Source organism: Leptodactylus fuscus, chromosome 7 (genome assembly GCF_031893055.1).
Source record: "Leptodactylus fuscus isolate aLepFus1 chromosome 7, aLepFus1.hap2, whole genome shotgun sequence".
NCBI lineage: Eukaryota > Metazoa > Chordata > Amphibia > Anura > Leptodactylidae > Leptodactylus > Leptodactylus fuscus.
Genome location: NC_134271.1, coordinates 105236531 through 105250176, shown reverse-complemented (window position 1 = coordinate 105250176; position 13646 = coordinate 105236531). Strand labels below are relative to the sequence as shown.

The window sequence follows — 13646 nt, the reverse complement described above, 5'->3', positions numbered from 1 at the left end:
AAAGTATTTGCTAAAACAGACATGTCAGGGGAGACGACAGATCTTCTACTGGTGTCATACCTGTGCGTGGAAAAGGGATAAGCTCCTGACTGTGTGCAGAGGGATCAGCACTTTCACCAGGAACTGTTTATGTTCCGCTTTCAGAGGTAATGCAAAGCCATTGATAATACTGCAGGAAAAGCAAACAAAATTTTGATCAAATCTACAAATAAATTAAGCAGATTTTTCAGTTAAAATATATAAAGATTTGCAAATGCTACATGTGGATACTGCTGAAGATATCAAATCATTGCTTTATACACATGTTAAATATAATATAGATCGGGGGTCGGGAACCTATGGCTCGCGCGCCAGATGTGGCTCTTTTGATGGCTGCATCTGGCTTGCAGACAGGGGCGTAACTACCGGGCCGCGGGCCCTACAAGCACTATTATACTCGAGGGTCTTTTCAGAGGCCCAGGAGAGGTAAGGAAACATAAAAAACAGTGTTAGGGCTAGTTCACACGTGAACTGCCCGCGCAGGTTTTGACACAGAGAGAGACGCGGCGAGCCGCGTCTCTCTCTTGTCAAAACCCGCCCGCCGCGACCATCGCTGTCGCGGCTTAACCCTCTGCTGTCGGCTCAAATGAATGAGCCGACATAGGAGGGAGCTGCTGGGGGCGGAAGCCGCGCGGCTGAGCCTGCGCGGCTTCCGCCTGAAGAAAGCCTGAAAAGAAGCGTGAAAAGAAGCCCGGCGGTCTCCTTAGACCACCATTATAAGGGGAGGTTTTGGACGCGAAATCCGCTGTCAAAAACCTCCCCTTATACTCACGTGTGAACTAGCCCTTACTTACCTCTCCGGGCAGGCTTCGGGCCTACTTGCGTGATGTCCCAGATGTCACATGATCGGGGCCTGTGTGCATATGCATAACGAAGCAAGCCCCCCGGTCACATGACGTCCCGGATGTCATTGAAGATGGCTTACAGTTGCAGAGAGTGCAGCGGAGCCAGGAAGAGGTAAGCAACAGTGTTTTTTATGTTTTTAAAAAACCCCAGAGTATAATAATTGTTCATGGGTGTCCAAAATGGAGCATAATACTTTGTGCAGGGGCCACTATGAGGCATTATGTCACTATGGGGTATTATGGCTCTCACAGAATTACATTTTAAAATATGTGGTGTTCATGGCTCTCTCAGCCAAAAAGGTTCCCGACCCCTACGATAGACCAACAGTTTTTCCTAATATCGGCTGTAGAGTGTTTCCACAAAGATAACCTGCTGCGGTATTCTCTGCCAGAATTTCTGCAGAATCAAAAACGCACTATTTCCTTTCTGTGTCCGCTGACTTTTAGCAGGGTTTCTGGCAGAGAAAGGAGCTTTGGTACGATGAGTGGTGACTGTAAAGGCTGGTGAATGGACCTTACCTTCCTAATATTTCCAGCAGTTCCGCTACACCATTAAAGTGTTCGGTTTCATAAACAAATCTAAAATAAAATGATAAAACTATAACTCAAATGTCACATGTTTACAAACTGATGCAACAGTTTACAGCAGGAAAGTTGAGACATTTCACACAGACTACGCCACATATACAATACTCACCGTAGAAAAATATTGTTAATCTGTTTTCGAATAAACGCTCTAAGCCCAAGAAATTTGCCATAAATTCTGTGTAAGACTGTTTTTAAGTAGTCCCTTTCACGAGGGTCTTCACTGTCGAATAGCTCTAAGAGCTGGAAGAAAAAAAGAAAACACAGTGTGTTATAAGGTTAATAAAGGTGCAACAGATGAACGTGACCTGGCAATTATTAATCCAGCTATTACAGACTTCCATGTAGAAAGTTGGTTGGCAAAAATATACGGTAGTACTGAAGGGGAGGGGCGTTCTTCACAACTTGGCGTCATCGCTGGATGGTAAGGAACACCCCTCTGGCAGTAAAGAGATATAGAAGAGTACTGTCGGGGGAGGGGTGGTGTTCCTCACAGCGCAGCTAGACTGTCAGAAACACCCTTCTGACAGTGGGCAGACATCGGTGCCGTATAACAGCACAATATCTACAGCCCCAGGAAATATAATGGCATATATAAGACCGCATGTGCTTAAGGACATGAAAGGTCCTCTTTAAGAAGCGGTTATATGGAGAAACAAGCTGACTGCAAAGACTATAATGGAGTTTGGTGGGTTTCCACCAATTTTATACTGAAACCGGCAGAGAAAAGTCCTCCTTGCAGGACTCTTCTCTCCACCAATTTTCAGCAGAATTTGGGACGGAGTAACTCGAACGATAGTGTGAACCCAGGGTTAGGCTGTTTGTGCTTATGGCTGAAAAGTTTAGAGAAATAAATACTACTAGACTTTGGCTAGGGACAATTTTTTTTTTGCTTGACTCGAGTATAAGCCGAGGGGGGCTTTTACAGCACAAAAACTGTGCTTAAAAATTCGGCTTAATTGCACACAATACAAAAGGAGACTGCAGCCTGCAATATGCTTGAGGCTTAAAGACAGCTCAGAGATATAAACATTTATGGAATGTCAAAAGCAAACTTTACTAGAATGTGCTGGACTCTAGATGTCTGAATATGCAAGTCAAGAGCTGAGAGCACCAGCTTCAAGGACCCCAGCGTCTCGCCAGGAAAAGGGGAAAAAAAAAAAAAATTCTCAAGCTTAAAGGGAGTCTGCTACACAATCAGACGCCTTCAACTTAAAAAGAAAATGTCCACACTAACACCATATTATACTCTGTATCAATTAACTTCTTAATACAACTTTATAGCAGTCATATTTTTTTCTTTGTTACACAAAATCTCAAACCCTATAACAAAAAAATAAACTAATATATAAAAATATATGTGTATGTATGTATGTATGTATATACAGTATATAAAATTTTCTTAAAAAAAAAACAAAAAACATGCTAGTTACCAGCAGTCACCACTAGGGAGAAGTTAACAATACTCAAGGAGAATTAAGAAAGAAAAAAAAAAATTCTGAGAGGACCCCATGATGTATTTATCAGTGAAGCCTGTTGCAGAAAGATAGTTGCTTTGCCCTGCAACACCTTCACTCTTATAAGTGAATGGCGTAGCATTGCAACTTAGGGGGTGTAGTGACTGCGGCTTCTAGTGGCAAAAATAAATAAATGCCATATATTAGATATATTTGCACCGATGTCACAGTCACAACAATCCCAAGGTCATAATATGACTGCTTTCTCTTACATTAGTGAAGGAGTCGTGGAACGGCACAGCAGGAATCCCTGCCAAAGTTGACATAAGCAATATGTGATGGATCTTGCAGTCACCTGTAACTCCTTAGATACCAGAGTTAATGCAGTATCTAAGTGGTCAGAGAGAAGGAGGACACTCCCTATGTCACCTGATCAGACCTCACAGAAACAGAATCCCAACAGTGAGGGCAGTGCTAGATCAAATAGCGGACACCAATGTCACCCCATGGACCTCACTTACATATAACAGGATCTGTCAGGTGCCTCTCATTGTGTCAGTCACTACTGAAAAAAGCACTGTAGGCTGCATTACAGATTCCACCATCTATGGCAATGTGTGAAGCTTCCAATGCAGATGTGAACCTGCTTTATATATTTTATTTAAAAAAATAAATGTGCAAGAGTTCAACAAAAACACAAAGAAAATCAAAGCTGCTCATCAATAAGACTTATGCCATCTAAAAAGGAATTGGGAAAGCGAGGAGCAGAGATCAAGACAGTACAGAACAAAACCCATCACAAGCTTATGTTGGTGCAGAGTGAGACACTAGGTGGCACTAGAGATCACATTATAAATGAAAACAACAGAGTTAACTGGGAAGTTCCTCGAAGGACCGAATCAAAAATAGTCATGTAGTTGGGCTTTCAATGACAGAAGATTCTTAGTGTATACTCTCCAATCTACATGTAGATTATCTACATTATATGCATCACAACAGTCTACCATGATGTGATCCCAGCTGAGTACTCGCTCCCGGGCACATGATTCTAATGCCTAGGATAGAAAAAAACCTCCGACCCTGGGCACTTAACCCTTTAGATGGCTGCAGAGAGAGGTGTCTCCCTCTATTAGCCATTGACATACCTGCAAATGCAATTGCAATACACTGATCCCATTATACAGCAGCCACAGACCTAATAAAGGCTTGCCTTCAGTGTGTCCCTATTAGGCCGTGCAAGAGGCAGGGACCAAAAGACCCCCTGTGAAATCCTGACAACATAATGGCAGCCACTGAAAAATGTTATAAAAAGCAATCAAATAAGGGTTTGTTTGGTTTTTCTCAAAATTGGAAGCAGTAAATATATGTCATGTCTTCCTACAATGGTTTAATTTAGCAAAAGTAGTAAAGCATTAAAGACTATACCAATTTTTATATCAGTGTAATTGTATGGACACAGAATATATTCATCAGGTTATTCAAGCCACAGAATGAAGGCGCAATTTTCAAGTTTACAGCGTACAAAGTCAAATGGCAGAATTGCTGCTCCATCCCAGAAAGAGTTAATCTAATCAATTAGACATAGGCACCCCAAATGGAGACATTAAAAACTACAACTTGTCCTACAAAACACATGTCCGCATACAGATAAAGGAAAAGAGAGAAGAAGAAAAAAAAGAAAAGAAAAAGAAATGATAATTGAGGCCCAGACAGTCTCCAAGTAATAAATGCACTCGTATAATGAAGCAAAGCTTGGCAGCCCATCGTGCTTTAAAAATACTTTTGGATGGTTATTTTTGGGCTGTTGGTTGAAGTGTTTGCATAATTCTCATGCTTATTACATCTAGTTAAGTAGAAGTAGATACAAAAGTGAGTGCGAGTTACTGGAGGAGACTCTGCGAGATTCTTAAAATGTTTGTCTCTTAGCAACAAAAGTTATCCTGTGGGTCTCCAACAAATTCATCTCGCTTGGCGAGGGAACGTCCATCCAACCTGCCTAATATGAGATTGCTATCTGCAAGCTGACACTGAGCACAGGCCTGGAGACGGGAACAAGCTCATAACACTTGTGTTTAGAAGGAGAAGGAATTAGGACTGTCAAATAGATTGGACCTGCTTAGTTTATGGACTGGCTGATTTTTTTTTTTTAATTGGAGCTAGAAAACATTTTGACACCTAAAATTTTTTAAAAATAAAATAAATTGAAGTTAAGGTGGCAGGGTCTAGCTAAAACCAAGCTGCTTTCCTTTGTCTATTGTCAGCAGTGTCAGGGTTGGTTCACATCAGCGTTTGGATTCCGTCTGGGGGAGTCCGCATGGGGATCACTGAACGGAATACCAAATGCAATTGCAAGCGCTGTGCTGTAAAAGCACACAGACCCCATAAACTATAATGGGGTCCGTCTGCTTGCCTTGTGCTGCCCACACAAATCATGTGGGCAGGAAAGTAGATTGGGAACTACTTTCCTGTCCGCACGATCCATGCGGAGATCTGGCGGCAAGCACACAGACCCAGTTATAGTCTATGGGGTCTGTGTGCTTTTACAGCACAGCGATTTGCACTGGCGTTTGGTATTACGTTCAGGGGTCCCCATGCAGACTCCCCCAGACGGAATCCAAACGCTGATGTGAACAGGGCATCAGAGTTGAGGACAGGCTAGTTACCCCAATTCAATAGTGTGCTGTCAGATGTCACTTTGCTCCCAAGGCTGTCTGTCCTAGATTACTCAGGTCCTTATTACAAGGCAGAATTGTCAAACCAGGGCAGAGGTGGTAAGGGAGTCTTTACCAAAAAATAAAGGTTTGGGCCCTTTCTAACACTAGGTTCACACTATTGTCAGTTTATCATTTGTTAAGGTCTGGAGGAGGACCACAACAATGGCAGACCACTAAAATAGCAGTCACAAGACCCCATTAATTATAATGGGATCCCCCAAGTATCTCTCTGAGGCACAGAGGCTATCACACCAATACTCACATCATAGAGTCTACAAGACTCCTATTAGGCTTCACTAGATGGGAGTCCAATCGTATGCCTATGAGGAGTCAGGTTTTGTCTTTTTTAAATTTGGGTTTTTCTGTTATTTAGAGATATGGTATTTTTCTATATGTATTTATCACAATAAATACTCTCTCAAACTAGATTTCTTCAACATATTTTTTTTCTCTTTTTCAATACAGCATGAAAGTGTGCTGCCAATTATACTGTACAATAACCTTTCATAAACTAGTAGTACAGATGACTAAGAAGATATGCAATATATCTTACTAAAGAAATCTGTTTCCTTCCCTAGCAAGTCTAGGAAGAGGGGATGAGACAGCTGCTGGAAAACACATCCGAATAGCTATAGCTGCTACACTATAACAGATCTCTTCTGACACTCCTTATATCTTTAAAGGGATTCTACCACTAAAAGGATGCATTCACACTATGGAAACGCTGACTAATTCTAAATGTTAAAACACACGTTCAGAATCAGCAAGTATAAAGCAGATCCCATTCATTTCAATGGGAGCCGGCATACGAGCGCTCCCCATTGAAATGAATGGGCTCCCATTGAAGGGAATGAGAAGCGCTCGCGTGTACGGCTCGTGGCCCCTTCACACGGCGTAAGCGCTCAGCTCATTCCGAGCCGTACACGCGAGCGCTTCCCATTCCCTTTAATGGGAGCACTCGTAGAGAAAAAAGTAGCCCATTTATTTCAATGAGGAGCGCTCGTATGCCGGCTCCCATTGAAATGAATGGGATCTGCTTTATATGCGCTGATTCTGAACGTGTTTTAGCATAGCAGATAACCAGCGCGTATGCATTTTAAAGTATACACTCTTGGTACATGCTAATGGAGTGAACCTGTACCTCTATGAAACATACAGCATCTTGATAAGAATGTGACCCAAAGCTGGATTCCGGATCTCTGTCACTACTGGTATTTGTTTTATATTGACAGCCATCCTTTGAATAAGTCATCCATATCATATTAGTGGAGGTCAATAGGACTGAACTGCTATACTAATTATTGGACTGTGCTTGGTATACAGTAGAGAAGCCCGTAGAGCTCAACCAGCTTATCACTGGGGATCTAATATTGATGATAAGTCCTAACAATAGGCCATAAACATAAATATACTGCAATACCCTATATTTCTTTATAAGCCTACGTGCCCACAAACATGGGCTTGTGCCGGGTTTGTTGTCCATGATATCTATGTGCCGCCTGAGTCTCTACAGCCCCATTCACTTTAGTCAGGTATAACAGGTATAGGGGAGCTGTCTTGAGTTTTGCCCTGGGCTCACAGAAACATATAAGGGCCTGTGATAATACACAGGTGTGTGTATGGTGCCCTAGAAAAGAATGGGTCACCGTGCTAGCTGTGAAAAACACGACACAGACAATGCAAGTGCAAAATATGGAAAATGACATAATTAATATAACATGAAGGTGTAATATCAGAACATAAAATGTGCTTACCTGTAATACAAATTTTTGATCTATGTACTTTTTGGCAATACTGGGCTGAAATTCTTGGCTTTCCAAAAATCGTATGAAAAATTCATATACAAGCTGGAAGAAAACAGATAATAAAACAGGGAGTCAGTGGGATCTCATAGTGGCACACGTGTTAACAGGCAGGTGACAACTTTGCCAGGTGGGACAGGGTACACTCTTTTTAAACACAGGTCACCAGTATTTGATCTGTGAAGCATACAGCATCCAAATCCCAGGCAAAAAAGCGGTCCAGGCAGCTAGTGAAGGGTGGGGAGCATGTGTAGTAATATGGAACAGAGTTGCAATTCCCTAAACCACTGCTATACAGCGGACAAGTCTTCAGTAGCGCTCCCATTACTACACACAATTCCCATACACTGCAGCAGCTTTTGTCGGCTGGAATAGACGATTTGTGTGAAGACTGGGTGTCAGTCCTGCACAGACAGGATGCGGATAATCTATTCTGCAGCTAGGTCTTCAGCATGAAAAATCCATTTGGGGTATTTAAAAGAAAAAAGAAAAAGACCCTCTAACAGCTTTATTCTTTATAATAAGGTGTGGTCATAAAAGTTTATCTACGTAAAAAAAAAAAAACCTGATCCAATATATACATTGATGCAACATTAATATCCGCTTGAACTAGCACAAAGAGAGGCTTTTTGTGAAGGTCCAAGTGGATTTAAAAGTTGCACAAATAAATATTGGATGACTTTTTTTACCCTGACAACTAGATCAACTTTTTTCCTGTTAAGAATAACTGGACAATGTAGTATCTGTGCACTGGAACAAAAGAGAAATAGACAAGTTTTGCAATGGTACTAAATATAACTTGGCTGTGAAATGAGAGTGCGCAGCGCATTTCAGACGCTGATCTATACACCTGTATGGATGTGTGATACATAGAACGTGGTGGTAAGGGTTCCTATAGAGATTTACTCTTCATGTATTCATTGTATACCATTTTATGGCGGTTTCTCCCCTAAATCAGGAAACCACTGACACAGAAGCTCAAGGAGTGCCTACATATGTCCTCTAATCATTGACTAAAGAGAATATCATATATGTAAATCCTAATTCTACTGCTGATGTAACGTCTCAGTCAGTAGTAACACCTCAAAACTAGAGATGAGCGAACACTAAAATGTTCGAGGTTCGAAATTCGATTCGAACAGCCGCTCAATGTTCGTGTGTTCGAACGGGTTTCGAACCCCATTATAGTCTATGGGGAACAGATACTCGTTAAGGGGGAAACCCAAATCCGTGTCTGGAGGGTCACCAAGTCCACTATGACACCCCAGGAAATGATGCCAACACCTCTGGAATGACACTGGGACAGCAGGGGAAGCATGTCTGGGGGCATCTAACACACCAAAGACCCTCTATTACCCCAACATCACTGCCTAACAACTACACACTTTCCACATTCAAAAAAACCTCTATCAAAGTGGGAAAATACCTGGAAACCTTCTTTACTCCCCAAATGGATGGACACAAACCCCAATTTAAGCTCAACAAACAGTAACAACCACCCCTTTAAATCACGTTCCCCATGACAACCACAAATGGAATAGGCAATGGGAATTCCAAAAGCCCTCACCCTTAACTGTCATTTTGAGTGTGTGTGTGTGTGTGTGTGTGTGTGTGTGTGTGTGTGTGTGTGTGTGTGTGTGTGATGTGGTAAGACCTTCCAAAATTCACTTTTCTAGCCCTTAACATGAGCCCTTCCAAACAAAGTTACATGACCTTAAGCTGAGCTACCAGCAGAGATTGAGGCCCTTGGCATGAGTAGAGCCTTGCACCAGCAGTGTTTTTGGCACTTAGGGTGAGTTGAGCCTTGTACCAGCGTGTGTCCCTTAACATCAGGCGGGCCCTAAGTTCTGCGCTTTGCACAAAAGTTCCACATTAACTAGGCTGAATGGTACAAAGATTAGTAGGCCCGAGAACCAGGAACAGGTCTTGCAATGGCTGTCGGATAACGCTTAAAGCACATTGTCCACCAGCCAGTCAGCCTCTACCTCCTCTTACCCAACAGTCTTGTCCTCCTTCCACCCAAAATTCCCAATCTTCTCAGAACAATAACCCCAACTGTCCCTGCTCCCCAGAGCTGTTCTCCCTTCCTTTGACTGTACCGCAACCTGCCCCTCCATTTCGCGATTCCACGGACCTAACAGACGAGTATCTGTGTCCAGATGCTCAAACACTAGAGTCTCCTCCATTCCATCTCCGGTCAATTTGGTGGCGGATGACCAGCAACCCACCCTCATCGACGACGATGAGACGCAGTTGCTGTCAGGGCAGCCAGTTGACATGCGCATTGTGCAGGAGGAGGAGGCGAGACAGGAGTTGGAAGAGGAGGTGGTGGACGACGAGGACACCGACCCCACCTGGACAAGGCAGATGTCAAGCTGGGAAAGTAGTGTGGATGTTGAGGCAGGTGCAGCACCAAAAAGGGTAGCTAGAGGCAGAGACATGTCCAGAGGCAGAGGTCAGCTGCTTTGCCGAAGCCAGGCCAGACCCGGAATGTCCGAAGATGTTCCCTTTTGTACCCAGCCCAGAAAAACTCCCCCATCGAGGGCACGTTTCTTGAAGGTGTAGAGTTTTTTCAAGGAATGCGCCGAGGACAGATATAGTGTCGTCTACACAATTTGCCTCTCGAAATCGAGTAGGGGCCCTGAGAAGAGCAACCTGTCCACCACTTCAATGCACCGTCATTTGGAATCCAAGCAATGGAATCAGTGGCAGGCAGCAACGGCAGGACAAACGTCGCCCGCCGTTCATGCCACTGCCTCTGCTCACAGTGCTGGCGATGCACTCCAGAGGACGAGCCAGGACATCACTTCATCTGCCTCCGCCACTTTGTTGACTTCTCCCTCATCCTCCCCTGTTTCTGTCTTATCTCCTTCTCCTGCACCATCAAAGGCACCATCAGGCGCTTCTTTACAACAACCCACCATCTCTCAGACATTGGAGCGCCGGCAGAAATACACCGCTAACCACCCACCCACGCAAGCCTAGAACGCCAACATCGCTAAACTGCTGGCCCAGGAGAGGTTGGCGTTCCGGCTTGTTGAAACTCCCGCCTTCCCGGACCTGATGGCAACTGTGGCACCTCACTATGCCGTCCCTAGCCGTCTCAACTTCTCCCGGTGTGGCGTCCCCGCCTTGCACCAGCACGTGTCACTCAACATCAGGTGGGCCCTTAGTTCCGCGCTTTGCTGCAAGGTCCACTTGACCACCGACACTTGGACAAGCGCCTGTGGTCAGGGATGCTGCAGTGCTTATCTTTAATGACAGGCAGGGTGAATGTGGTGGAGTCTGTTCCCCGGGTGCAAACTGGGGTGGCCTATCTCCTCTCCCAGGCCAAAATTCATGGCAGGAGTAGACTGAAACCCTACGACGCTGCAACCTCCACCACAGCTACTAGCGGCAAACGCTAAAACACTGGTGTGGGGAGACGTCAGCAGGCGGTGCTGAAGCTCATCAGCTTGGGGGACAGACAGCACAGTGCCTCCGAGGTCAGGGATGCCATCCTGGCTGAGATGGCATTTTTTTTTCCCTGCTACACCTGGGGCCTGGCATTTTTACGCCTGTGATAATGGCTGGAACCTGGTAGCGGCTCTGGAGCTTGCCAGCCTCCAACACGTTCCATGTTTGGCCCACGTCTAACCTAGTGGTGCAAAGTTTTTTAAAAACATACCCAAATGTACCGAAGCTACTGTTGAAAATGCGGCGCTTGTGCGCCCACTTTTGCAAGTGCACAGGAGTCGCTGCTAGCCTAAAAACACTCTAGCAAGGCCTACATCTGTCCAAACACAGGCTGTTGTCCGTCATTCACACACGCTGAAACCCTACAATACCATATCTTGAGCAGGGTGTGTGAGCTGCACAGACCTTTGATGGAGTTCCATCTACAAAACCCAAGGGTTCCTCAAAGTCAGCAACCAAAGTTTCTGCACCATGAGTTTCCAGGGGTGGCAGAGTTATGGCTAGGGGAAGAGGCATGGATAGGGATGATGTCTAGGGGCAAAAGCAGTGTGGATGTGGAGGCAAGCTAAGCAGGAAAAACTGGGGGTACAAGCTAAGGCATGGACTGGGGTGATGTCTAGGGGCAAAAGCAGTGTGGATGTGGAGGCAAGCTAAGCAGGAAAAACTGGGGATACAAGCTAAGGCATGGACTGGGGTGATGTCTAGGGGCAAAAGCAGTGTGGATGTGGAGGCAAGCTAAGCAGGAAAAACTGGGGGTACAAGCTAAGGCATGGACTGGGGTGATGTCTAGGGGCAAAAGCAGTGTGGATTTGGAGGCAAGCAAAGCAGGGAAAATGGTGGCTAGAGGCAAAGGGATGTCCATAGGCAGCAAGGGCAAAGATGCAAAACTCTCCCGTTTCAAGAATTTTCCTGACTTGTTTCCCCACAAAACATTCCTGGGAGGAGGGCTGAAACACCACCCTCCTCCTCCTCCGCTGTTAGATTTACCCCAGCTACGAGCTGAAAACGCTGCAACACTGGTGTGGGGAGACGTCAGCAGGCTGGGCTGAAGCTCATCAGCTTGGGAGACGGACAGCACACTGCCTCTGAGGTCAGGGATGCCATCCTGGATGAGATGGCAATTTGTTTATCCCCGCTGCCCCTGGGGCCAGGTTTTTTAGCTTGTTGGAGGGCTCTGGAGCTTGCCAGCCTCCAACACGTTCCATGCCTGGCCCACATGTTCAATGTAGTGGTGCAATGATCTTTAAAAACATACCCCAAATTAGCTGAGCTAAGGGTGAAAGTGCGGCACTTGGACACCCACTTTCCCAAGTCTACAGTACCTGGAGCTAGCCGCAATACACTCCAGCAAGGCCTACATCTGCCTGAAGCACCTACTGTTGTGCGAGGTCACCACACGCTCTAACCCTAGATACCGTATGTTCAGCAGGGTGTGTGAGCAGCAGAGACCTTTGATGGAGTACCAGCTACAAAACCCAAGGGTTCCTCAGAGTCAGCTCCCTCACTTTCTGCACCATGAGTTTCCATGGGTGGCAGACTTATGGCTAGAGGCACAGGCATGGATAGGGGTGATGTGTAGGGGCAAAAGCAGTGTGGATGTGGAGGCAAGCTAAGCAGCAAAAACTGGGGGTACAAGCAGCCGGTGACATCATCACTGACAAGCACAGCTGTCTGTCAGCTGACAGGCTGACTTTCACCAAAATGAACAGACAATGGATAGACTCATCATATACATGTCAGTTACATGACAAATTTAGTGCAATTTGCAAGTCCAAGATGGTTTGGAGATCTGCGGAGAGGAATCTCACCACCTCTTGCGGGTGCCATCATTTGGAAGGCAAGCCCTGGGCTCAGTGGGTGAGAGCAAGCGCAGGATAATCGTCGTTTGGCCTGGCGGCCACTGCCTCTTCCACTGTTGACAGGGCTGGCGCTGCAGTCCAGACCAGGAGCCAGGACACCTCCACATCTGCCTCTGACACTTTAGGGAGTTCACCCTTATCCTCACCTTTTCCTGCCATTTCTCCTTTTGCCCGCGCCATCATGCGCCTCTTCCCAGCAACTCCCCATCTCCCAAGCCTTTCATTTCATGCTAAAGTACAGCGCAACCCACCCACATGCCCAAGGCTTCAACGGCCTCATCTCAAGAAATCTGGCCCAGGAGATGTTGGAATCCCGGCTGGGGGACACTCTGCCCTTTTTGGGCAGAGTGTCTACTGCGCCACCGCACTGTGCCGTCCACACCAGCACTTTCCCCCAAACATGAGGCGGTCCCTAAATTCAGCGCTTAGCCCTAAAGTTCCATGTGACCAGTTACGAATGGACAAGTGCATGCGGACAGGGACGCTACCTTTCAATTTGGGCACAGTGGTTGAATGTAGTTGAGGCGTGGACCGGGTCGCAAAATGTGGTGGCCTGACTTGTCTCCCCACACAACATTCCTGGGAGGAGGGCTGAAACACCACCCTCCTCCGCTGTTAAATTGACCCCAGCTACGAGCTGGAAACGCTGCAACACTGGTGTGGGGAGACGTCAGCGGGCCGTGCTGAAGCTCATCAGCTTGGGGGCCAGACAGCACACTGCCTACAAAGTGAGTCATGCCATCCTCGATGAGACGGCAATGTGGTTTTTGCCACTGCACCTGGGCCCAGGCATGTTGTCATGTGTGATAATGGCCGTAACCTGGGATTGGCTCTGTAGCTTGGCAGCCTGCAACATATTCCATGCCTGGGCCACGTTTTTAACTCATTG

At 45.8% G+C, this 13646-nt stretch overlaps 1 protein-coding gene across 1 annotated transcript in view; it reads right to left on the bottom strand.

The window, feature by feature from the left end:
- Positions 1–13646, bottom strand: part of PPP2R5E (protein phosphatase 2 regulatory subunit B'epsilon) — a 74664-nt gene that overhangs the window by 11740 nt on the left and 49278 nt on the right. The window contains exons 5-8 of the mRNA XM_075282776.1: positions 7395–7487; positions 1582–1712; positions 1404–1463; positions 61–169 (exon numbers count right to left, since the gene is read on the bottom strand). Coding sequence (XP_075138877.1) covers positions 61–169; positions 1404–1463; positions 1582–1712; positions 7395–7487 — 393 coding nt within the window. The remainder of the gene's footprint in view (positions 1–60; positions 170–1403; positions 1464–1581; positions 1713–7394; positions 7488–13646) is intronic.